At 36.5% G+C, this 27,183-nt stretch overlaps 1 protein-coding gene across 1 annotated transcript in view; it reads right to left on the minus strand.

The window, feature by feature from the left end:
• LOC120777050 (DNA N6-methyl adenine demethylase-like) overlaps positions 1-26,294 on the minus strand; it is a 132,736-nt gene extending 106,442 nt beyond the window's left edge. Inside the window, exons 1-2 of the mRNA XM_040108161.1 lie at positions 24,005-26,294; positions 23,767-23,922 (exon numbers count right to left, since the gene is read on the minus strand). Coding sequence (XP_039964095.1) covers positions 23,767-23,922; positions 24,005-25,906 — 2,058 coding nt within the window. The 5' untranslated portion in view covers positions 25,907-26,294. The remainder of the gene's footprint in view (positions 1-23,766; positions 23,923-24,004) is intronic.
• Positions 26,295-27,183: the final 889 nt, after the last annotated feature.

Below are 27,183 nucleotides of genomic sequence, written 5' to 3' on the forward strand. Positions count from 1 at the left end.
GTATGAATGTTTCTTAAACCGCTTTTGTTTGATATCCATAAAGTAATATTTGTTGATTTTCTTATAGTAAATCTTTAAAAAATCTTTTAACAGTTGTTTAATTGAGGTTCTAAGCTTTCATATTCTCTTACATATTTAATTTTAAGACTTCAATTAATTTATATTTTTCAATTACAATTTTCAACAGGCGGTAAACTTTCTCAATCCTTCCGATAGAAATCTTCTTACCCTGCTTAGTTTGATACCCATATTGTAATAATTGATTCATTTTCTTTAGATATGTCTTCCTAAAGCTACTTAGAACCAGTGTATGTACCTCTTTATTCTACTTTTTCAATATTTTTTTTAACTGAGTGGCAAGTCCGATAAAAAAAATTTAACTGTAAGTCCTCGAAAATATATGAAGTACCAAACACCACAAACTTGACCACCACAAAGTGGCAGTAAGCTTCTTTACGACTAATGTAATGTTTTTCAAGACGAGGTTTCTGCCATAGGAGTCTTCAGTGAAGTGGCTATGCCCTATGATAATAGATTTGCGATTATTGACTTGAGTTCATTAACCGTGCGTTTAAAGCTAGTTAAAGAATACCTAACCTCGCTATCAATAGCATCGAGTCACTACTTGATAAAACTACAATGGGGATATGCCAAAGCGCAGGTTACTTTTAAGCTGACGTACTGGTAAAAGAAGCCGACTTAGCCCTTCTATCTATATAATGGGAACTGGTCGAAGCTCCGCTCTCTTCGTGAAACCTGGAGAGCTGGACCGGCGCTGAGTTACCAATAGTTCTTGCGCAGTCGAAAAATCTTTTTGGCTCAAGAGGTCCAGTGAGTTCTTAGACCTCAGTAAGGTCATCCTTTTTTGGGGTCGTTGCTCAATCGATGGTCGCAAGAGGCATTGTGAATTCCTCGTGCTCAGTAAAGTTAACCTTGTTGGTGTTTTAACTGGTCGTTGCCCAATCGATGGTCGCTAGAGGTCTAGTGAGTTTTTCGTCCTCAGTTATTTGGGTTAGGTCAGTTGGAGCTCTAAATGCTCGTGCTCCAATTGATGGTCAGGCAATAAGGTTAAGAACCTTGCCGGATAGCTAGCTAAAGCTTAATACCTCCTCCTTCATTGTTACACTGTTATGAGTTCAAGGCTTTAATATGTGGAAGTTCACACTCTTAGACGTTGAGCTATGTCAATCACATTTACATTGGCCTCAATGCCTGTTTTTGATTAATAAGATTTGATTACATCAGTTTTATTTCCTAGCATCAGAAACGACTGTATACGTTCTAGTAGTAGAAGTTGTATACCCATCTTGAGGGTAAGTCATTGAACCTAACTTAACCTAACCTACCAAATGACGACCACAAAGGTTAGACTGCATAATCAAATTTTAGTTTTTGACAAAGAATTGTTTGTAATTAAAATGGATGAAATGAATGAGTAAACTCCCTTATTGCTGGAAAGGAAGTGTGCTATTTCGTTTAAAGTGTAAAGTATGAGGAAATTTGCCTGCTGTTCTCGTACATAGTGTGTCATGATAACATTTCTAGTGATATTTTGGCAAATGAGAGACCTTTATAAAAATCGATTATTGAACGAACGACTGCGAATTCCACATCGACTCATTTGGGAGTGTGGAACGGTTGAATTTCCACCAGCACTTCCTTAGTTTCCATTTAAATAATTTTTGAATCATAGCGTAGGTTAACGAATGGAACGCCATATAAAATAAAAATCGTGCCGAGCTGAACAAAATGCTTGTTTTTATTTTTTATTGGCGCCGTTTTATGGCTAACCCCCACATTTCGAAGAATGCCTCTGGGCAGTTACTCATTATATCATTTAAATTCTTTAGGGATACCAAACATATAAATACCGTAAGTTACTTGAGCGTCGTCATTTAAAAGCGCGTTTGCGGTTTATCGATTTTTTTGCATTGCGAATCACCACTTCGGATATAATAAAATAACTATAAAACGTGATAAACCACAAAAAATGTGCGGGACAGTAGATAGAATGGCAAACGGAAATTACTACTGAGATTTGTTCTACCAAAGGCTTCAGTCTCATATGCGCAATGCGCTTGTAAAAAGAGGTAAGATTACAGGGATAGAACAACAAATACATCAAGTTCAAATAACTTCGTTCTGACAGATCAATAAAGAGAAGATATTATATCATAATGAACATATACACACATCTTAATTAATTTACAAGGCATATGTTGGCTGTGTGAATTCACCAAATACTAAGGTGTGGCGAATCGAACAAACAACTAACATAAATCAAATAGAAATTGTATAGAAAGAAGCAATGCCGCTTTATTATTGAATATCAATTTTCTTGTTGTATTTACATGTAAACTCGTTGACAAGAGAGCAAAGCACAAACAAAGTGAGTTGAGAAGTGGCGAATAGAAGCCGTATGTTATCTTCATCACTCGTTTGTAGTTACATATATAACTAGCCTCAACATTGTTGTTACACAATTCGAAATGTCGACAAGACACTTCATAACACTAAAACAGCATAAAAGACACTTAATAATAATTTGTGCTTCACTTGTGTTGTTTCGTGTTTTTTTTCTAGTTAATAAGCTCACCCTTCATGAGCTCGTGCCATTAACAATCCGGCCTATGGTATTTATTTTTTCAGCACAAGTCATTGAGCCAACTTTTTTTGTGCGATAAACATGACTTGAATTTTTCACTTCACAGCATATCAATTGTGTTCGGTTTGAATTTCGTATGCTTTGCGCATGCGCAGATCAAGCAATGCCAGCAAAAACTCATTTTAACTGCTGATACTAATTTGGTAACCCATTTATTGTTGCCGAAAATGTTACTTATACGAGGAAACGTGACCTAGGATTTAGAATGCGCTAATAGTATGCAAAAATTGTGGTTCGAACATTTGTTGCTCTTTACCAAAGCTTTGCACTAGATGGTTGTTTGAAAGCTGGATTTTAGGCCTAATTTGATATTTGTTTGAAATGTTTTCGATAAATTAATTAATTAAAATTATATTTCATATTTAAATAACTTTTTTTTGATAATAATATAAAATACTTGTTAAGTTTAGTTTAAAATATAAAACGATTGCCACCTGTTTAAAAATGTTAAATAAAAAGACGCAAACATGCGAAAATATGGTAATGAACTTAATATAGTAAATAAGTTTAAATAGTCCATGAGTTGAAAATTAAAACTATTTGAGGCTTGTTGCCACCTATTTACCTAAATTTTAATACAATAGACATGTTGATTATTGCAGAATATGCTATAAGAAAACTGATTTCAAAAGTGTGTAGCTGAAGGTTTTTTAGGTTACCACCTGTTAAATTTTTGTATACAATTAAATTAACAAAATTGCAAATTATTGCATAATGGACATTAGAATGGAGTAATTTAAAAAATACTTACTTTATTTTCAAAAAAATTAAATTTCATTCAGTTATATTTTTGAAAAAAAAAGTAACAAAATTGCCACAGGGTTAAAATTTTTAAGGCAAGCAAATAAAAATTGCTGAAATATGGTAATTTAACAATTGAGTGGCACATAGCATTCGGTAAAGACCGTGGAGACATCACAAATTTGCCCTATTCGTGTCGGTATAGACAAAAACATCGAAAAAATTAAAGAAAAAGTGCTTGGAAATCGTCATCATCTCTTACGGATTGCCACCTTTTGGTTAATATTTTGGGTATGAAGCGGGTCAATGGTAGACTCATACAAAAAGAAAGGAATATTTTAAAAAAGGAGGAAGGGTCCCAAATGGTATCTATTACGCTACATTCTTCAAACTCATCATTACTGATAGTGAGACGTGGGTTTGGGAACATGACATTGAAACTGTAAGACAATCTTGCGAATGGTATTGCAAAATTGAGCCGAAAACTATCCTAGCCGGGTCAAATAACAATTGAAATTGGTTTAAGCGTATTGGCATTAGAATCCTATTTAAAAGGAGATAATAAAATTTTTTATAGCAAATGTAGTTATACCCTTAACAGAGTATATTTTTGTCACGAAGTTTTAACACTCCGAAGGGAACGCCGAAGACCCTATAAATTATATGTGAATATAAATGATCAGGATGACGAGCTGAGTCGGTTTAGTCCTTTTCACCTGTCTGTCGGTTTGTCTGTATATACGAGAACTAGTCTAGTCTAGTACTAGTTTTTCTGAGATATTGATCCGAGCTTACGCTCACGTCGTGTTTTCCACTAGAAGCTGCTCATTTGTTGGAAGTGCTTAAGTGATCCTAAGCATGTAGCTGCCATATGAAGTGAACAATCAGAATCAAGTGCTTGTATGTATAGATTTTTTCAATTGATGAGATATCCTTACAAAATTTGGCGTGAATTACTGCCTAAAGAAACTATGCAATCTCAGAAGAAATTTTTCAGATCGAGTCAGTATAATATATAGCTGCATTTCAAACTGATCGATAAAAATCAAGTTTTTGAAGGGAATATTTTGTATTAGCGTAGGGCATTATAGCTTCGGTACATCCGAAGTTGACACTTCCATCGCTTGATGCACCGTTTCATTTATGATTTGTTTTGATTTTAATGAAATTAAGAATATTTTTTGCTAGACAATTCCTAAGGTGGGCTTCAACTTTTTCAAAATTTCCTGTTTTAGTGCGATATCTCAGCTCGAGTTAAATAAACATTTTTACATCCTTGAATTTAAATTTTGCTTTTCTGAACAATTTTTACTGTCAGTTTAAAGAAAAATTTACTTTCATAATCGTTTCTCAGACGATTAAATATTTTTACTAGATGTTTCCATAAAATTTATGTAGTCATTTATATATGGTAGTAGGTAATTAAATTAAGCAAGCCACTAGAAAAATAACATATGTTGGATTACTTGTAGTAAAATTTCATAAATATTTCACTCAATAAAACCATTTCATGCTTAAAATTGCTGCAATCACAAAGAAGCTATCGCTCAATCTGATTACGTTCAATAAGTCCATCAAAAGTGCCTGCACGTGCAGCTTTTTTCATGCCACAATATTTAAAATGAACTAAAAAATTCCATTGCACCTGTGAGTAATGCAATGCACGGCCATTACATAGATATTTAAAGTTGATTAATTACTTCCCTCAATGCACGCGACGATCCGCAAAATGCACGAGTTATGTACAAGATATGCGTGTCTTCTTAATGCCGCATTCTGCGAGACGCAAAAATCATACAAAAACCCGATCAGACAACTAATCATGTTGTCCACATGCGTAGCTGCATAAAGCAATAACAAAAATAGATCCAGATTCCTACAAGAACTTGCAATTTATTGCTCCAATTGTTGCAAGTTGTCGCCAGATGCAGCACATGCTGCATGAATGCCAAGTCCAACATGCTGTGCGAAGGTGAGGAGACTCAATGGCTTGCGATCTACACGCCACGCACTGCGGGGCTCGACGTCACATTAAATTGAATGGCTTGCTACGCAGCACCAGCCCCCTTTTAGTATTGCAGCATTAACGATTCTTCCTTATTACCGCCGCGGACAGCGCGTAGACCCGTTTTGAAGACACCTACTTGCCAGCTACTTCATTTCTCGCTTCTTTATTATTGTGCGCTGGCCGGTTTGGAATGGTATGGCAGAGGGCCTGTCCGATTTTATTGCCAGCGCCGTAATATTGAAGATTTGCAATAATTCTCATACGCAGTTTATCGGGTTTCGCCTTCTTCCGTGGCTGCGGCGCTGTTTTCTGGCTTCTTCCCACTTGTGTGGTTGTTGCTCTCTTTGCTTGCGTATTGAGGCCTGCAGCGGTGGCAGTTCAGCCGACAGCTGACCATTTATAATCACAAGGACATTCGGGGCGTTAAGTCAACAACGAAAATAGTGGCAATAACATTAACCACAACAACAACGCCTATACCTTTGCTAGCCATATAGCGGCTGGCAGAAATGCCTGTTGGCCGCCCTCTGGTTTATGAGCTGAAAATTATTCGCCTCAATACGACTTGCGAGTTGCGTAAGAAAAAAATCGACAAAACAAAAGCAAAAAAAGAAAGCCAAAGGCCTAAATTATGTACGATTGCATGTCGTAGCATTGAAAAGTTTGCATTTCTCGCACTTCTTGCAAAATTTTTGTGATTTTGCGTGCTTGATTAAACTTTAATTTACAGCTTTGCAGCAATTAGTTGTTGGCTGTTGACTGTCGGTTGTCGGCTGTCGACTGACCCTTGCCTGCCTTTAATATTGTTATGTAGCTAGTCTCTTTGCTGACTATGGGGCGGCATCGCGATTTAATAAAATATTTTCGACGTATTTTTGCCATTACAATGAAATTAATTGCGAAATCCCTCGCTGGCGCTGGTATATACCCAGTTCCATTTGGTAATAGGGTAATAGGGTAATCCTAAAAGTTTTGCATATAACCAAATGGCCGTTGCCAGATTAACTTTCGATTAAAAGCTTTTGTTACCATAACAGTGGGTCCATGGGTCCCGAGTCGAAGAAGCGTTTCGATGGAGTATCGTTTTCCATGTATACGCAATGACTAAACCAGCGCATCCGTTGGTTCAACTTTATCAATTTCGCCGTAAAGCTCATACAATTCGTAGTTTTATTTTCTTCGGTATTGATCGCTCATGAGAACGGCTCTGAGGACGTTTAGAAGAACAGTTCCCTCGAATGCCCAAACTGTTTTTTCATCTTGGTTCGTCGTCATTCATATTTCTGCCTTGTGTAATAGAGCGGGAATAATAAGAGACTCATATAGAATAATTTTTGTTCGTCGAGAGAGAGATATATTGTATTTCTCAATTACCTACCGATACCAAAATAGCATCTGTAACCAAGAGTTATTGTGCCTTTGATCTCTAAGTTTAGATTTTTGGTAATACTTATGTGTTGGTATTATGTTGGTTAGACGGATAAAGTCCATCACTTTTTCAAATCTATAGCCGCCAACATCATCATCTATCTTCCAATGAATCATTTCTCCAAATATCTTAACCCTAAAAATAAACCCCGGCAACGTCCCTAAGATAGTGACATATGCGGACCACACTCCCATCTTAATAACGGGTAAGTGTCTACAGACCATTAGCAGTTCTATGACCATCACTCTCAATACAGTCCAGAGTTGAACCCAGAGAAAACAGATCTGCTTGTGTTCACAAGAAAGCAAAAAAATAGCTATGGAGGTTCCTTTCGAAAAATGGGACACAACTTTCTCTCAAGGACCGCAACAAGTACCTTGGGGTAGTCTTGGTAAGCAAACTTCTGAGGAAGCACAACGTGGAAGAAAAAGTGAAATAAGCTAGCAATGCTTTATACTCCTATGCGTGTAGGCTGATGTTCGGCATAACCTGAGGGCTCTATTCCTCTCTCATGCATAGATGCTATACAGTAAGACCAATTCTGCAGTAGTATGGTGTACGCAAATGCACCTACCGGAAGCCCATGGAAAAGGTTCACAGGATCGTTGCGCTGTTTATAACGGGAGCATTAAGAACAACTCCAACGGCGGCTCTTGAACTGGTACTAGACCTGCCAGTGCCTGCAAAATCGGCGGGACGACTACTGGCTGCAGAAGAATTTACATATAGAACTTTTGGGCATAGCTCGGAGGGTAATGGCGGTTGGGCAAATACCGACTATATGGACACACTTTTCACCTGGGAAAGAAGGTTCAAAGTAAACATATATAGGAAAATACGGCTGGCGTAAAGGCTCGAAAATGGACGATGGAGTTGGTGATGGCATATATTGTCCAGAGTTAGGCATAAGACACCCTCTTAAACTGCCGGATCACTGCAATATATTTTAATCTGAGGTATTTGCTATTGCGAAAGCACCTGCAAGCAAATTCTGAGTCAACATCTACGTAAACAGCCAAGCAGCAATCAAGGCAGTAACCTACTATCGCATATTGGTCAGAAGTGTCTTGAAAAGCAGTGAAAAGTTTTATCAGAAGAAATCAACTTCACTTCTACTACATAACATTCCTATTGACACTCGATATCAGAGACTGCAGGAAGATGATCGGAATACTGGTCATTGTCAGGTGGCGACATACGCCCGCTGAATGGAGCTGACAGATCTAGAAGACTGCAGGAAATACCTAGAGCAGGACAGCAGGGAAACATTGGAGCATCTCTTGTGCACTTGTCCCGCATTGACAAGCCTAAACTATAAGCATCTGGAGTCTCCACTGTATGATACACTGGAGGAGGTATCGATAGGGAGGCAGCAGAATCTGTTAAAATTCGCGTCAAGCTCAGGCATCTTAACGGATGACTACTCTTCATGGACCTAGCAAATAAAGTACATCTAGTACAAAGTACAGTAAAACTGGTATATGCGTGCCTTAATGGTCTACCAGATTAACCTATCCTAACTTTAAGCCTTTAAGATTCAATGCCTGATTGTACAGAATTTCATAACATTTTTTGAGGGTTTTTAAAAAAAATATGCGGAATAATAACTCTTGAAAATATGCTGTTAAAACCTAAATGTATCTTGGGCGGTTTCCCACATTCAATGAAGTCGGTAAGCTATTCAGAAGCCGTGAATGGGAGACACCTAACTTCATGGCGCAATAAAAGTTGCAAAAACTGGTTTGGAAAGTTAAGACTTTAAAGCTACGTATTTTGGAAAGAAAGCGCTTTTTAACCATATTTAACAGGCTCCCTAATATATATATTGAATATGTAGTAATTATGTATTAATAAATGCATTTGCACTAATTTTGATCTCAACTAAAATTAGCGCTGCCATAAAGTCACTTCTTGCCTACGTCCTCAACAGCCTTTACAGTATGTTCTCAGCTGCCAATCAGTAGGCACTCTTCATTGACTACGCTTCACTCTATCCAGCAGACTTTAATGCCCCTAGTCGCCTCATTCGCAAACGTCTGGTGAACAATGAATTTACACGTAATTGGAATATCCACCAGCATCCATCGATGCCAAAGCCACCGTCAGCCATTCTTGCGGGATTTGTGGTTTACCTTTGCACCTTGTTGTACATGTGTATGCGTGTAGGTGTGCCAGGATATCCATTGTAATTGAGGATATTGTGCAGGAGAAGACGAAAGATGAACTTTTATTTACCTTGGGGACTGTGACGTACCGCTAGGAGGTGCTCGATTTTGCTCATAGCTTTCTTCTAATTACGATTGGATAACGGTGTTAAGTGAAGCAGGAAAACCAGTTTTATTTCTAATGAATGAGCCCTCGACGGACAAATGGTTTTTTGCTTGTGGTTAATTTACCTGATATTGTTGTTGGTAGGAAAAAGTATGTACTTGTAATGTGAGAAGTGTGAGAGATGTGTAATAGAACGGCTTTGCGGACAGAAAACAATTGAATACTTGTGCCTAATTAGGATTCATACAATAATATGGAATGTTTAAGACATTACAAGTAATTATGGGTTCATACGAGGAAATAGATTTGAGCTGAGTTTAATATTTATGTATAAGTATTACAGCGGTTGGTCGCAAATCGGAACCGACGCCTGGTCCTGTGATGCGATAGTCCGTGATGTTCTTAGCCATAAAAGATTCATTAGCGCAAATAAATTAAGTTAATCTAAAGGACTGATTTTATCTATGTACTACATAAGGTTACATTGCTGGATCAGAATCATAAATCATAAGTATCGTACATAAATCTTCTAGAGTACATATTGGTTGAGGATTAACTTAAAAAAAAATTATCTTCAAGTGTTAAACTTGGTAGTATACTCACCGCCAGGCATAAGAGTACTGACCGTTTATTTGACGACGTAACACATGTTTGCGAAAGAATGGGACTGCACGGCTTTGTCTACACATGTTATGCTCAAAATGGTCTTAACTTTCTAGACCTTCGTTATTGAGTAAAACATCCGGAAGCATAAATCTTTGTCTCCTTTTGTGTATATTCTTACTACATTGTTTTGATATTTTTGGTTTTTATCTATACGAGAGCCAGAAGATCTGTGTTGAGATTCAACTTAATAAAAAAACTTAGTTTTCAATAAATCGATTGTGCCATTCGCTGTCTAGCTTGTGGCGCCGTCCTGTTAAAATCACATTTTGTCCAAGTCTATATCCTCCAATTCGGGCTAAAAATATTCGGTTATCATTGAGCGGTAGCGATTCCCATTCGCAGTAACTTGCCGGTCTTGATCATCACGGAAGAAGCACGGCCCAATGACATCGTTGGCCCATAAACCGCACAAAACCGTTATTTTTTCAGAATACAATGATGACACATGGAGTACGTGTGGACTACTGCTTGACCAATAACACATATTTTGCTTACTGATGAAGCCATTCATCCAGAAATGAGCCTCATTGCTGAAGATGATTTTTCGAGGAAAATCTGGATCATTTTCAAGCTCAGCCTAATTCACGAACATACGACGGTTTTGGTGATCAAGCGGCTTCAGTTCTTGAGTCAATTTGATCTTGTAAGGATGACGGCCAAGATCTTTTCGCAAAATTCGCTACAACGACGTCACAGGGATGGCCAACGCTTGAGAACGACGTGTGATTAGGGTCCTCCTCAATTGATGCGCTAGCGACAGCAATAATCTCGGCACTGCGGGCACTACTTTGTCTAACTTGAATGGGAACATTTTGTACTGTGCCTGTGGATTAAAATTTTTTCACTGGACGCTCAATTGTTACAATACGATTATAGCGACCATAAAATGGACGTAGCGCTTTTAAAGTTGAGGCCACCGACTCCGAATTTCGGCAGTAAATTTTAATGATTGCGACTCGATCCAACAGTATGTCTTTCCATGATGAAATGGCAAGAAATATGGCGTCACGTGCTGTCCCTATCAGTCTACTTTTGTAGCGTCTCTATAGAAAAACTCGGAGCAATTAAAATTAAGATAAAGTGCTCTCCTGATAATAGTATCTCTGTGTATTAAAATCGTGTCAATAGTTCCGCCATATATTTAATATAGAGTTTTTCGAACTTCCGGTATAAAGCCACTTTGTTTCGAAAATTGGTTCAAACGTATGCAAAAGTCTATAGATCTGAATGGAGAATATTTTGAAAAACAACAAAGCGATTTTCGAGCGATTTTCGATGTTTTGTTTTTGTTTTCTAGGTCCGAAATATAAGAGGCAACACTTCACATATACTTATTTGCATGATATTTTTGACATATTTTAGTCTATGGATTTATGTTGCTTTTACAGAAAATGTAACATAGGCATATGAGAGGGTAAGTGCACGATATGTAAATATCTAGATGTCCAGTTATGTTTAATTAGTTCGTTGACCTGCGAAAGCTGGGAAGACCGGAGGTGCTAAGCATCACCAAACAGATGGCACATGCGAAGTGCTAAAATTCAATCATGTGTGAGCTCAAATTTGTTTATATTAATTTGGAGAGAGAGAGATATTGAATCCAAAAGGTGAAAATTTGAGGGACTAAGCAGCACTTCGGCTAAGTAAATATTATGTGAGATTTCTTCTTCTTCTTTATCGGCGTAGACACCGTTTGCGCGGTTATAACCGATTATGTAAGACTGCTGGAAATATTTTGCGCAATTTTATTTAGCAAACGAGGTGACCAAAATCGATGAATTTGCAACAAATATATAAAAAAAACCAACAAAAATTAAAACAATAACATTTTCGACGGGATTTAAATTAAATATTCCGCGCGCACACAAATAGTTGGCTAATTGTGCGATGGCAACGTTGCCAATGACAGGCAATGACAATGATAAGAATCGATTTCCGAAAAGCATAAATCGAATGGGTCTCCGCACGTACCAGCCGAAATTCACGAAAATTTAATGCTTCATTATTTTATTTTATAAAAAAAGCGACCACAAAAGCAACAAAAACAAAAACCGCTAACAATAAGTTGAAATCACGAAAAATGTGTCAATCTGCATGGCAGTATGCTGCCAAAGTGCGCCGATCAAGAGAAATTGTCGATATAACAAATCCATTGTATGGCGTGATTAATGACTGTGGTGACATTTATGCATGTGGTGGGTATGTATACCGCGTAGAGAACCCACAAAACTAGAATTGGAACAAATAAGAGTTTTTCTAAAATTTAAATAACAAGAAGTACCTCTCGTACTTAGTAAGCATTACCTAGTGCATTTGAAATTATTTAGAATCTAACGGGTTTCTAGACAAATGAGCTCAATTGCCGCTAATTTCTATTGAAAATGCTTACATACCTGTACATATATAAGAATATATTATATAAAGTGATTGGTTGCAAAATTAACTGCCGTTACACTCTCAAAATGGCGTAGCAAACACCCGTTATTTGCAAATAATTGCCAATTTTATGTTACTGCTTAAACCGCAATCGAAATCCGCTTATAAATTTCATTAATTGCCACAGACGCAAATAATATTGAATTAAGAATTAGTGTTCGAGATAATTATTTGCTTATAATGTGCATAAAAGCGCAATCAGAATGATATGTGCCCGTGGGAACGAAAAGCTGCTGAACCGGTAAATACGTTTGGCGAAAGCTTTAGAACAAAGCCGTTATAATAAATGAGTTTTCGAATGAAAATGCAAAAAGTAAAGAATAAAATAAAAAAACTAGCACTACAACAAAATAAAATTTTAAAAAAAATAAAAAAAAAATTAAAAAAAAAATTTACAAAATTGAAAAAAGTAATAAATAAAATTTGCAAATCAAAAATTATATTAAAATTTAAAAATAAGAATAATAACAAAAAAATTATAAATAAAAAAACTATATAAAATTTACAGTTAAAAATTATGTAAAAATTTATAAATATAATAAAAAAAATTATAAATAAATACATAAAAAACTTAAAAAAATATTAAAAAATATAAAAATTAATAAAAAAAATTTACAAAATAAAAATAAAATAATAAAAAATGTATAAAATAAAAAATTATATAAAAATTTAAAACTAAAAATAAAAATAAAAAAATTATAAACAAAAACTACATAAAAGTTGCAATTAAAAAATTATGTAAAAATTTATAAATGCATAAAAAAAAAATTAAATAAGTTTTTACTAACAAAAAAGTATTTCATGGCATAAGTTCAGTTTGGCTATAAAGAGTCACTCCCTACACTATCATTTTTAGGTAAAAATATTTTATTTTTCTCCCCAAACAATTTTGTATCGCTACGTTTATCAACTTTACTGCGTAAATAGAAATTAATCTGCTAAAGCAACGCTGCCATCATATAATAATAATTATAATAAAAAAATTCAAAATATCATAAAACTAAAAAAAATAGTCAAAATCACATTAACTGTAAATGTTTTGTATATTCAACTTTTTTATATATAAAATCATTTCTATCTCATATATGTTTGTGGAAAAAAACAATCGAATATGTACGTGCCGTAGTAAACTTTTACGGATTTATGATATTTATACAGTGACAGCAACAATTGCCTGCATATATGCATTGCAGCAACGTGCGTGCGAGCCTTAAAATCAATTCAAAATAAGCCACAACAAAAATATATAAGCCTCCGGTATTTCCTTTACAAACAGCATGCCGATATGTGGCAGGATATGTGGCAACAAATGCAGCCCTGCAAGTATTGCTACAAATGTATGTGTGTGTGTGACAGTTGGAACTTCTATACACCCAGTAGGAATAGTTTGAGTTATTTTATGAATAACAGGCGAATATTTATGAAAAACACTACATTTTGTTTTAGGGTTTAGGTCAGTTTAGGAATTTGAAAAAGTCAAAAACGAAAATTTTTTTGTACTAAAAATACTGAAATATTATTAAACTCTTGGTATTGTAGAAAAAATATTTCTTTATCCAACTCGCTATTGTATTGAAGCTTTCGAGTGTGTCAGCTTCTGGCTGCAAAATTTTAAACTCATGTCTCCTGAAACTCTATGTAAAAGCGGTTAAAACTCGGGTACTAACTAACTTATACACTTGAAATTTTTAACTGTAACTTCACTGTAAAATTTTCGATTGCATTGCATTTGATATTTTTGTTATTATATCAATCTTTTTTTCTCAACAATTTTCTGCCCATTTTTCCTGTCCAAAATTTTTAAATTTTTTTTCAAAAGCCATGAATTTTGAGAAAAATTTGTGTAAAGCTAAAAAGTGCGTGCTCTAACAGAAACGCTTATGCAAATAAAGCTTTATTTTTCATTTTGTTACAGATAACACGAGTTTTTAGCATCACCGTTGGTCATAGAAGCCCTCTAGGAAAAGCTGTTCCTGATAGTCGCCACTTTGTAAAGAAAATATAATTTTTTGTTTACTCATATATATTTTTAAGGCATTTATTGCAGGAAATTATATTTATTGTTCCTTAAACCCCGAATAAATTATTAAAATAAGGTCGTTGTTTAGGGATCTGAACCGGCTTAACCCCTAATTCCCAAAAAATTCTCGTTTCCTCGTTAAAGCTAGATTTTGAGATAAATCCCCACTATAGTTAATCTTCAAATTAGAAAAAAAATTGTGTTGCACACTCTATATAAGATAACGGTTTCTATATAACATAACGGTTCCTTTAAAGCTTCAACTTTCCACAACATTTTATTTCTTCTATCTTTCTACATTATTTTTCTTAGTTTGTAACTCGCCACAAAGTCTCCAAAACACCAAAAGTCATGCTTCACAAGTCTACCGTACTGAGCGTACGCTTAAATTTTCCTACAGGGCACACACTCGCCTTTATAAGCATATAATTTGCTCGCACAGCTATGAAATGAATGTCGAATGCAATGTTTTCAAATTTTCTGCTGCTCGCCTTGTTGTTGTTGCAGCTGAGTCCTCATCTGCCTCGCTTGTTGTTTTACGTGCGCTGCGCTGCTGTTGTTGTTGTTATTGTTGACTGACACAAAAGTAGGAGGTCAATGCACGTTTTTTATCCTCTTTTTTCCACTGATCCGTTTCCTTTTTAATGCTTCCCACATTGGTTTTTGTTGTTCTTGTTGTTTTTTATACAATATTCCTTTCGGATTTTACTCCACCGTATACTCGTAGTATATCGACATACATACATACATGCTTATAGGATTTTTTCATTTCACATTCGACTCGCTTGAGTTCGCTTCACTCGCATTTCAGCCGGTTTAGCGTAATGCTTGCGGCCCAGCTGTTGGATGCGCGCTTCACAGTTCCTTGATACACACACACACACTCACATACATATATGTAGGTAGAGTGTAGTATGCCTCTTTGAATCCTCAATTCTGCTTTTGGCTCTTATTCCACCAGCTGCTCTTCAGAAAACACCTTAGTTTAATATATTTATATGTGCACACACACACAAACAACTGTATATGCATGTGTGTGTGTGTCGGCTTGAGCAAAGTTTTAAATCATTTTCACCTAGTGCCATTTAGCTTTGTGTGTGTGTTTGGTTTCTCAAGTGCCTGCATCTGCATCTGCGCGAACTCAACAGGCACTCAGCTTGTTTTTGTTGTTGTTTTGTACTTTTTGTTGTTGCTCGCTGGTATGCCTTCGTGCATGTGTAGCTATGGCGAATTGTCACCAAGCAGCGGATTTCTGTTCTCCTTTTTTCCGTCCGTCATCTCCTCAGCATCGCTGACCGGCTGGACAATGCTGCTCATTTAATACATAATTACATAAATTTCGTTTCGCTTGCTCATTTTTGACGTCCTTTCCTTTCCACACGTCCGTTTTCCGCTTTTGCAACATGCCTCGCCACAGTAATGCCTTTCTGCGCACAAAATATATGCGAGTGTATATTCTTTTTGTTGTTGTTGTTGTTTTTAGGTTAAAAATCCTGACGCACCTGTCTCCTGTGGCATGTTGTAAGCATTGTTGCGGTTATTGTGGCAGTTTGTAGCAATAAGGTTGCATGAATTTACACATGTATGTAATTAATTAAATAATTGCCATCATAATTAAGTCGATTTATGTCTGCGTCCTTACCGACAGGCACGAAAGTAATAGTCTTCCTTTAATCGTGTTAAAAATTAATAAGCCAAAGGGCGCATATTACCTAGATATGCGCAAATATGCCGAACATGGCATCATCATTGAACCGAGGGTGCAGAAAATTGCTGGGGAGCATATTTTTCGAGCTTTAATGTGAGATAAAGGTCTGCAGGAATTTAATATTATATTAGAAGGCAAGTAGGCGTGGTTGTGGGACAATTTCGAGCATTTTCAAAGTGGTACATAAGAGCATCAAGCCGATTTTGTGCAGCCAATTTGGTTGAAATTGGTCGAATATTTGCTGAGATATGAGGTTTCCCCCGAAAGTGGGTGGAGTCATGCCCGTTGTATAACGTTAGTACCGATTTCTGTTGTTGTTGTAGCGACAGAAAACATTCCTGAAGTAGTTCCGAGGAAAGATACCGAGTTGGCAGTCTTTGGTCGGATAAAAATCCGGGTCAGTGCCGGTTACTTGCACCCGACTATCGTGGAAATGTTTCTATAATTTTTATTTAGCGAGTTAAAGTACTTGCAGTAGTTTTAAATACCGTTATATGGATGATTTCAGACTTCGTAGGATTTTACACTGTATGAGAAGGGGCTAGAAGGATTTTTCCATAGAAAGTTTGATATGATATTGGCGATATCAAAGAAAAGTGTACTATTAATACTAAAGGAAAGGCAACGAATGACTCTTTTTCTAGTGATTATCTCTATTGCTCTATATTAATTTGGTGCTTGATAATAGTTCTTTAAAATTTTGGAACTAATGGTATTTTGTAGACGTTGCAGTAACCTGACTTCATCCATCTACAAAACCATGTTCATCAGGATGCCAAGGATTATCTCTTTAGCTTGAACTTCGAAAATATTAATATTACGTTCTCTAATTAACTCGCTTTGGATTAGATTTAGGTGCAGATTTCACTTACTAAAAATCATGAAATATTTAAAATTTCAATTTCTAAACCCTGATTATAATTAGTTATTCTGGAACCATATGCACATATATGAACTATAAGCTATACCATTCTTATTGGCAAACAAATTGCCTGCACATTACACGCATTTTAAATTGTACGCAATGGTCATGCGTCTGGCAATGTTAGTATTTAAGCCGCTTTTAAGTAAGCAATTGCAACAGCTGCTGATTGAATAGTAAACGCTGATTGTGTAATTATTGTTGCTATGCGATTTCCTCTCAATTCGCTCTTCCGCTGCGGTTTATTCGCTTAACTAATTTATTATGTACAGATGTTCATATTATTGGAAGCCTGTGTTCGGCCGCTGATGTAACGTTGGTGGCTTGTTGGCTTGCTTGTTATAACAGTTATTTTCGTTCGTGTACTTATTCTGATTAAATAAATCTCATTGTTCAATTGTTTGTAAATATATTGTTTGATTAGCATGTTATTGTATTTTGTGTATTTTTCGCAAATGTTTGGGTTTTACTTGCGCCCTGTTAAAAAATATCCAATTAGTCCAAAAACATTAGATTTAGTCGGAAAATTCAGATCAGAAATGGACAAGGCTCAAAAATGAAACCTTAGTTTAGCATTTCGAATAAATTTAAGTAGACTACCAATAAACTTGAGGTTTTTTGGCGAATTAAAAATCAAAATTTTTGGGTATGTTAAAATATGTGTTTTGGTGTAATGTGGCAGTGTGGTGTTTATGGGTCAACAAACTCGAGTTTTGGCATCTGTAAGGCGAGTTTAAAAGGAGATAAAAGTATACTTTAAGTTTCTGGGTGGTTTTTAAAACTAAAACAACCAAAAAACTCGAGTTTTAAAATGATTTGTAAGACGAGTTAAAAAAAAATTTTGATAAAATCTTTTTCAAGTCGGTGTTTATTCATCAATAAACTCGAGTTTGTGAATAATATCCAAAGCGAGTGACGATTTTTTTTAATATTCTGTGTATTCTGAGTAGTTTTTAAGGGAAGATGACAAATTTACCAATAAACTCGAGTTTATGATTGCGCTAAAAAGCGAGTTTAATGCGATGTAATGTTTTTTTTATTACTTCTTGTTAGTTTTTAACGTTAGAAGATCATACTGCCCATAAACTCGAGTTTACGAATGATCTGCAAGTCGAGTTATTTAAAAACTTTTTTATTATAAAATCCCTTTCCACTCGGTGTGTATTAATCAAAAAACTCAACTGTGAATGAGCTTTAAATCAGGTTTAATGCGATATAACATTATTCTATTTACCTTATATTTCTGAAAATTTTTTAGTAATAAACCCCAAAACAACCAACAAACTCGAGTTGCGATTAATGTCCAAAGCGAGTTACAGGACAATTTTTTTAATGATAAACCTTGGGTGTCTGTGTGGTTTTCAATTTTGCGTGTTTGATCAATAAACTCGAGTTTATGATTGCGCTAAAAAGCGAGTTTAATGCGATGTAATGATTTTTTATTATTTCTGAGTAGTTTTTAACGACAAACATTAAAATACTAATAAACTCAAGTTTGTGATTGGTGTGATAGGAGAGTAAATGGAACATTCTTTATCTGCTAAACCCTGTTCTAGCTATTGTTTCAGTTTGGCGTGTATTACTTAATAAACTTGAGTTTGTGAGCGAACTGTAAAGCAAGTTCACGCAAAGTAACAGCTTTTTTTATCATCTCTGAGCATTTTTTTTTAACGAAAGAGAGTCAAATTATCAATAAACTCAAGTGTGTGAATGCAGTGCAAGTAGATTTAAAGGATAGTATTAAAAAAGCGAGTTTTTAATCATTGAACTAGAGTTTTCAACTTAATTTCTATGTTCAATATTTATGATATGTTTTTAACGATTAACCACAAAACAGCCAATGAACTCGAGTTTGTGAATGGCATATCACTTAGAGTTACGAAGGACAATAGTCTGTGTCATGCAACCATGTGTGCCTAAGTAGTGTTTATTAATTCATAAACTCTAGTTTATGAAAAACGAGTTTAATCCAACGTTACGTCTTTTTATAAACTCAATATTTTGGCTTAGCTTTTAACGATAAACTCCTAGATATTCATAAACTCGAGTTATTGAATGGTCTGCAAGGCGAGCTAAGGTAAATTTTTTGATTAAAAATCCTTATTTTCGGGTTGTTTTTCAGTTTGATGTTTATCAAGAAACTCGAGTTTATGAAAAACGAGTTTAAGGCAAGACAACGTTTTTTTTTATAAACGCCATATTTCGGATTAGTTTTTACCGATAAACTCCTAAATACGAATAAACTCGGGTTTGTGAATGATGTTCAAGAGGAGTAAAAGGAATTTTTTTAATTATAAAATCTTTGTTTTTGGATTTTTTTTAATTATAGTGTTTATCAATAAACTCGAGTTTATGAAATGGAGTTTAAGGCAATGTAACGGTTTTTAAAATTTTTTATATTTCGCTCTATTTTTTAATGTTAGATGGCTAAATTAATAATAAACTCGAGTTTATGAGTGTTATATATTTGGAGTTAATTTTTTTTATTTCTTTGTTTCCAGTTATTGTTACAGTTTAGTGTGCATTGGTAAATAAACTAGATTTTTTTTATCGATAAATGGCTAAATAGATAATAAACTCAAATTTATGAGTGTTATACTATATATTTAGAATTTATTTTGTTTTTTTTTTTTGTGGAAATTTCTTTGTTACTAAGTCTTGCTATAGTTTAGAATGCATTGGTCAATAAACTCGAGTCTGTGCTACAATTTGAATGTGAGCTCGAAAAGAGAAAAAATTCGTAATGTTTTTTTGCTTAAATTTCCGCTGTCCATCGAAAAAAAAATTACCGCAAAACTTCAAATTGAAAACATCTTCTGACGCAAACGTGAAAGTTCAAAAGTCAGTGTCCTGGCTTATCGATCAATTTGGCACAAAAGTAACAGTACATTGAAATACAGTTACCAAAATATTTGCAGCTGCCCGAAAATAATGTGCAGACAAAGCAACAAAAAGAACGAAAAATGCAATTTCGAACGAACGAAAAAAAAATGTGATGTTTTCAAAACAAAAACGGATACTAAAGCAATCAATAAAACCTGAAGAAGACCGATCACCGCCGCATGCTCGTAAATAAAGAAAAAAGCGGCACAAAGTCACAAAGCAACAAAAAATGCTCAAGATTGCAGTTGCAAAGTAAGAAACAACAAAAAAATGAAACTAAAATGCAAGCCTTCCCGCTGAAAAGTTACGTCAATATTCATTGATAGCGCACGAACGGAATTGACAGCGAAAATCGCTTGTCTTCAAAAACAAAAAAGAATCAAGCGAATGCGTCTGAGTTTGAAATCAAAGCCAATAACAATAAAGCAGGTTGGTGCCATGCCAAGCTTTTAGTAGAGCAAACGCGGCAGCTGCAACATGTGTACAGACAGACGGCGCTGTGGACAGACAGAACGGTGTAAATTGTTGAACGCTAACGCTGTATATGCGTATAGGTGTGCAACAACAAATTGCGCTCAAATTGCTGCCGGTGTTTAATCGACGTTGCCGTGCGCGGCGGCTACGGCGCGCCGGCCGGTTTTTGCGCATGCGCAGCGCCACTTTTATATCGTATGAATGAATGAATGGGCGATGCGTCAGGCGACAGCTGTGTTTTGCAAAAACGGCCGCACAATTTTTCACGCTCGCAAAGAAGAACAACAAAACGTTGTAGGTAAAAATAAAAATAATTGAAGTTGCAAAAAAGTATAGATACATATGTACATGTGTGTGAATATGTATGGTTGTGTGTCTGTGTGCTTTTTTGTGAAATTAATGGTGAAATATTTGTCTTCCTTAGCGCTGTCGCACACGGCTCCACTTCGGCCGTTTACGCTGGCTGGCTCACACGGTCTGCCGTTACTTCTTGGTCACTTCGGCAGTTCGCGGGATCGGCGCGCTACGCCATGACGCGCCAATTCGCTAAATGTTGCACTAAAGCTGTCTATTTGTTGTTGGTTGCGCTAATTCTTTTCGTAATGCTTATAAAATTCTACTTTTTTCAGTTTCTGTCTTTGTTTCTGTCTCTGTTCCTGTTCCTGTGTTGTTGGTCTCTCTGTGTGTGTTTGTGTGTGCCAATTGATAGAGTCCAGTTGGTTTGCTACGCATGACTCTCGTGGCTCTCTTAATTCTACGCTGAGTTTTCAGCTTGTATGCATGTACTTATGTATATATGTACAGTTGTGTGTAAGTGTGTATGTATGTATTTTATGGCTTTGATCGTCGAGTCAAAAACTGCATAGATACATACACGAATATAATGCATTGAATGAAGGCAGCTACACACACACACATGCATATCTTACACATACATATATGTATATATCACATATTTAAGTCGCTTTAGTGCGCCTGTATGTATGCATGCACATATATATATGTATATGTATGTATCTAAAGCATTTTCAGGCGCTTGTCGTTTTGTTGTTGTTCCTGCCTTGTACAATTGCTGCCTGCTTCGGCATATGTATATATGTAAATATATTTGTGTATGTGTGCCTGAGTTTGTTTGCAACTTGTGAACATCTGCTCGTTGCTTTGCTGAACAGTTGTTGCTATTGTAGTAGGCATTAAACACATACACACATACATACATATAAATGTATTCCTTTTTGGCATTTCGGCCTTCCTGTTGTTATTACTGCCTTCATTGTTGTTAACTTTGTATTATTTTTGTTTTTGTATTTTGTATTTTGAATTTTTGTTATTATAATATTTTCAGTGCGTTGTTTTTGTTATTGCTATATGGTTGAAGGCTGCAATAAATACTACATACTACAATATATGTGTGTATAAGTGTATGACGTATGTATATGACCGTGTATTTGCTTTGTAACCATAGTATTTTTCGCTACTATTCTATGAAAATTTGTTTTTGTTGTAGTATTTACCAACAATATATAGAAAAAATGTACTCCAAGTTTGCTGAGCTTCCGCAGTTGAGAGTTTAGTTAATTTCTAAGAATTTGTTGCGTTATATTAAGTAATTCAAACTCAAGCAGCAGGCGATCCATGCCTAGTGATGGCACATATTTATACTCAATTTACTTTAAAGGGAAATACCGTTTATAGCGAAAAACTATGTAGAGACTGGCTACAAAACAAATATTAAACAAGAAAAAAGGAAAGCTTTGATACCCTTCATAAATACGAAAGTTTTCATACGACAATTTGATTTTCATCAGTCAGTTTGTATGGCAGCTATATGCTATAGTGATCTGATTTGAACAATTTCTTCGGAGATTATAAAGTTGTCTTAGGGAAAAATATGTACAAAATTTAGTAAATCTATCTTGTCAAACATAAAAGTTTTCCTTAGAAGGACCTGAGTTTTTGAATCAGTTTGTTTGGCAGCTATATGCTATAGTGATCTGATCTGAACAATTTCTTCAGGTGTTATAGCGTTGCCTTAGTGAAAACTACATACGAAATTTAGTGAAGATATCTTGTCAAATAAAAAAGTTTTTCATACAAGGATTTGAGTTTCATCCGTCAGTTTGTATAACAGCTATATCTGCCAGTGATCTGATCTCAACAATTTCTTCGGAGAATATAACGTTGCCTTAGAAAAAAAATATGTACGAAAGTTCGTGAAGATATCTTGCCAAATAAAAAAGTTTTCCATACAAGAACTTGAGTTTAATCGATTAGTTTATATGGCAGCTATATGCTATAGTGGTCCGATATCCAAGGTGCCAATAAATAAGCAGCTTTTTGGCGGGAAAAGGACATCTGGCAAAGGTCAGATCGATATCTCAAAAATTGTGGAACTAGTTTACGTATCAGCTCTCCATGTTTAGGATTTATATATATACTTTTCAGGGTCTCCGATGCTTTCTTCTGGGTCTTACTCACTGACCTCCTCAATATTTGAATTCTCTGTAGTTTGATCGAGAGATTTGCAAAGAAATTGTTTATGTCGTAGGAGCCATATGTTAATGACATCCGATCTCACGAGCTTCGACAGATAAATATACTATTACTACCATAACTGTATAACAAAGTTCAAAGTCATATCTTCAGTGTCGTATCAACAAAAATGTGATTTTGGAATTCATCTATGTATATAGTAAAATTCATCAACATCGAGATAAGCGCAGTTCTTCAAGGGATCCCAAGGAACCTCAAGTAGGTCTTATGCCAATACAGCAGAATTTTCTTTAATAATATTTGAATACCATAACGAAAACTCAAGTCTATCGGTTTTTATTAAAATTGAAGTCAGTTCCTGTAACACAGACCCGATTGTCTTGGGAAGGGCCAATGACTTTACACTTGTATACCTCGAACTAAAACGTACTGCGATCTTTTTTGTTTTGACCAGAAGCCCACTTTGCAATACTTATCGACTCAATTGGCTGAAAGACAATCTGATTCCGAGACTTCTAGTGTACAAAAAACGTAACCAACAAAACAGTTTTCTGATTAACTACGAATTATAAGCCCATAGCGAATGTCAGAATGAGTTTCAAGAACGCCCCATCAGCACCAATGATTGTCATTTTCAATTATATAATATTTTCAGTAATTTTAAACCGCTAAGTTAAATAGTTTGCTGTCAACATAAGCATACTTTGTTCCTCAGTTACCGACCAACCAATCTGACGATGTGTTGAGGATCATCTAAGGATACATATTTTCGACTCTTCAGTACAAATGGAAATGGACAGATCTTAATCAAAGACTGGGTTAGGCTACAAAAAAAGTTTGAGTTTAAAACAAACTGAGTTCCAAGCCCCGGGTTCGAGGAGATTATTATGAATTTAGACGAATGTTTTGATGTAATATACTATCAAACCTCTTTCAAAGATGAGCCGGAATGTCTCATATACTCAGCTTCATAGCAGTAAACATAAAATTAGCCCTCTTAGCGTTTTTAAGGCTAAATATTAATACAAAGTTACTTGAAGTGGGACTTACCTTCTTCTCCGTGAGTTTTTCACAGCGTCGCTGCTTGCAGATTTGATGACTTTTATCATTGCGGCAAGGTGCACATTCGCCGCAATTATCCTTACGCTGACAGCCGATGCATTCGCCGCAACGTTTGCGTTTCTTCTTCGACTGAAAGACAGAAGTCTGAATTTAGGCGGTAAGCAAACCAAATTCCACATTAATAATTATATGGCATAAAGCGCTAATATATACGATCATAGCTTACCTGTTTGTCGCCGTTTGTGTCATTACTATCGCCCATGCCGAGCGCGCTGAGTGGACTCTTGAAATTGGCCGTGCTCGAGACCGCATCCACTTGTCCGGGATTGCTGGGATCTACGTCCATAGCACTTGCCTCGGACTCTGCGCTGGACTCGAGCGAATTCGCCCGATTTTTCCGACGTTCTTTCTTTCTCGCGTCCACCCGTGCAATCGGCGAATTCAACACTTTCTCCACTTTAATTTGTGTTGTCGTCGACGGTGTCGGTGTATGCGGTTGTGTGGTGTGCGGTGTATGCGGTCCACCTGGTCCCGCACCGCCAGACGCACCAGTATGCGTTGAGTGTGGCGTATGATAACCGGCTGGGGCGCCATTGGATGTATCCATCATCGTAATGCCACCGTCTACATATGAGGGCGTGGTCGGTGTATGCATACCCATTGGTGTAACATTGGTATTAGCTGTATTTATAGACGTTGCGCCCAGTGTAAGACCAACGCCATTACCATTATTGAGATCAAATGTTTGTGCAACATCTTTCTTGCCACTGACACCGACGCCGAGTCCACCCAAACCACCGAGTCCACTCAGTGTATGTTGTGTGGGCAGCGGCGCGAGGGCGCCGGGTGGCGGCGGTGTAGCGTAAGTCGGTGTGAGCGTTTGATACAAAGGCAAGTGATGGCGTCCATCGTCGAGTGCACCGCCAGCACCAAAGCCACCCATTGTGGCGGTATTGGTGGGCATAAGTGGTGCATAAGCGGTGCTGCTGCGGTGATGACCATGCGTATTCACCGCACCCAAGTGATGGAAAGCATTCGGTGGCGGCGGTGGTGGTGCAGCAAGTGGCGCAAACGTAGTAGCCGCCGCGCCGGCCGACGGGGGAGTGATGCTCGCTTGCAAGCTGCTCAGCTGTGTTAATGGTGAACCCACGCTCACCATACCCGGTGAGCTGACCGATATGCTGGCCGGTGACATGGCCACCGTTTGCAGTGAAGACATCGACGGCGGCAATACCGATGTGGCCATGGGCGTAATGCCGTCGGGCATGAGTGGATCGTTGTAACCGTGAAATTGACTCTGAAATGAGGGCAGCTTCGAGAATGGTTCGAAACCGCTGCCGATGCCAAGATTGCCATTACCGTTACTACCATTGCCGTTACCATTATTGTTGCCGATGCCGGCCCCCTTCAGCGTATTGCTCTGACTGTGATGATCCTTGGTCTCCATTTCCCAAGGACGCGTATAATTGTTATTGCTATTTGTGTTGGCGGCGCTGTTGCTAGCGCCGTTATTAGTATTACCGTTAGACTGTGAGCTTACAGCCGGGTGCTGTTGCTGCTGCTGCTGCTGCGATTGTTGCTGTTGTTGTTGTTGTTCATTATTGCTGTTACCGTTGTGGTTGCTGCGATTGCTGGCTGTGGTGGAGGTGGTGGTGGTGCTGCTGGTTGCATTGGCTGTTGCGGCAGCGACAGATTGCTGTTGTTGTATATGCTGTTGAGCAGTGGACCGAGCGGGTGGAGGTTGAGGAAGTGGCGGTTGTTGTTGTAGCTGCTGACTTGTTTGCAAGTGCTGTAGCTGCTGTTGGCGTGCATAATAATCCCAATGTTGTTGTTGTTCGGCAACCAGTTGTTGCTGCTGTTGTTGTTGTTGCTGCTGTTGATATAAGAACTGTTGCTGTTGATGCTGTTGTTGTTGCTGCTGCTGTTGCTGTTGCAATGTATGCTGCAATTGCGGGTGTGCCGCCGGCAAATATGCGTGCGCGTAGTGTTGTTGTAAACCGTGTTGACTCAAATGACTGCCGTAGTGGCTGCTAGTAACCGCTGCTGCTGCTGCTGCAGTTGTAGTCGCTAACGCTGCTGACGTTTCTGCTGTGCCGCCGCTGGTCTGCGCAATTATTGAAGACGCCATTTAAGCCCCCCTCTCGGCATGGCGGGAGCCGTATGCGCTGCGGTCGAACCGCTCACGTGACAAACGAGTGAGAAATTTGCTTACGTCAAAGCTTTTATTACAAAGTCTTTTTTTTGTGGTTTATTTTTGCGCTAAAATCGCCTGTGTGTGTGTGCGTGTGTATGTGTGAGCTTTGACACACATACACACTGTATGTTGTTGTTGTTGCCACTCTCTTAAAAACACGCACAACACAAGTTTTTATTGTTTTTTAAGTTTGAAAAAATTTCTTTGTTGTTGTTTGTAAAATTTTTTCGTGAAATTATTTCCTTGTACACCGTTATTTGTGCTTGTGTTTGTTGTAAATTTACTCAAATTTTTGTTTTGTTTGCTAATTATATTTTTTGTTCTTGCTTATAGCTATGTGGTTTGTTGTTGTAATTTTTATTTTGTTGTTGTATTTTTTGTTGTTTAAATTTTTTCTTATTGTTGTTTTTTTTTAAATATATTTTTAATTTGGGAAGTTTATTGTGAAAATGCTTGTAACTCGTTTTTGTTGTAATTTACTTTTTGTTGTTGTTTTTGTAATTCTTAACTTTGCTTTTTGTACACTTGAAATTTCGACTTGAGGTAGTTTATCCTTTTTTCGTAATTAATTTTTGTTTTTGTTGTTGATTTTGTTTTTGTTGTTGTATTTGTAAGCTTTTATAAACGGTTTTGAACTACGCGTTGGTTATTTATTTTAATTTATTTAATTTTTTTTCACTAAACAATTTGAACTTTTGCTCACTGGCTGGGTTGCTTGTATGTATGTATGTATGTGTGTATTTGTATGGGTTAATTATTTATGATTTTTTAATTATTATTATTTTTTAACTACTGTTATTGATTTTAAAGTGATTATATAAACGCTGCTCGCTGTGTGTGAATATTTCTACTTTGCTACTTTATATATGTATTTGTTGTTGTTGTTGTTGTTTTTTCGCTAAATTTTTACTGATATTTGTACAAGTTGTTCGTGATTGATTTAAGTGTGTACTTGCTTTTTGTTGTTATTGTTGTTGATTTTATATAAATTCTTATTGATATTTTGTTGTTGTTGTTGTTTTTCATATAAATTATTATTTTTTATTGTTGCTAAATTATTTTGCGTTTAACTATTTGAAGTGCGACAATACGAAAATGCTTACGGTCCAATGCCGTTATGCGGCTATGTTGCTATGTATGTAAGTATGTATGTATAAGTGTTGCAATGTGCGCAAAAATCTAAGCGCGCCTTTGTACTTTGAAGATTTGTA

This window comes from Bactrocera tryoni, chromosome 5 (assembly GCF_016617805.1).
Source record: "Bactrocera tryoni isolate S06 chromosome 5, CSIRO_BtryS06_freeze2, whole genome shotgun sequence".
Taxonomy (NCBI): domain Eukaryota; kingdom Metazoa; phylum Arthropoda; class Insecta; order Diptera; family Tephritidae; genus Bactrocera; species Bactrocera tryoni.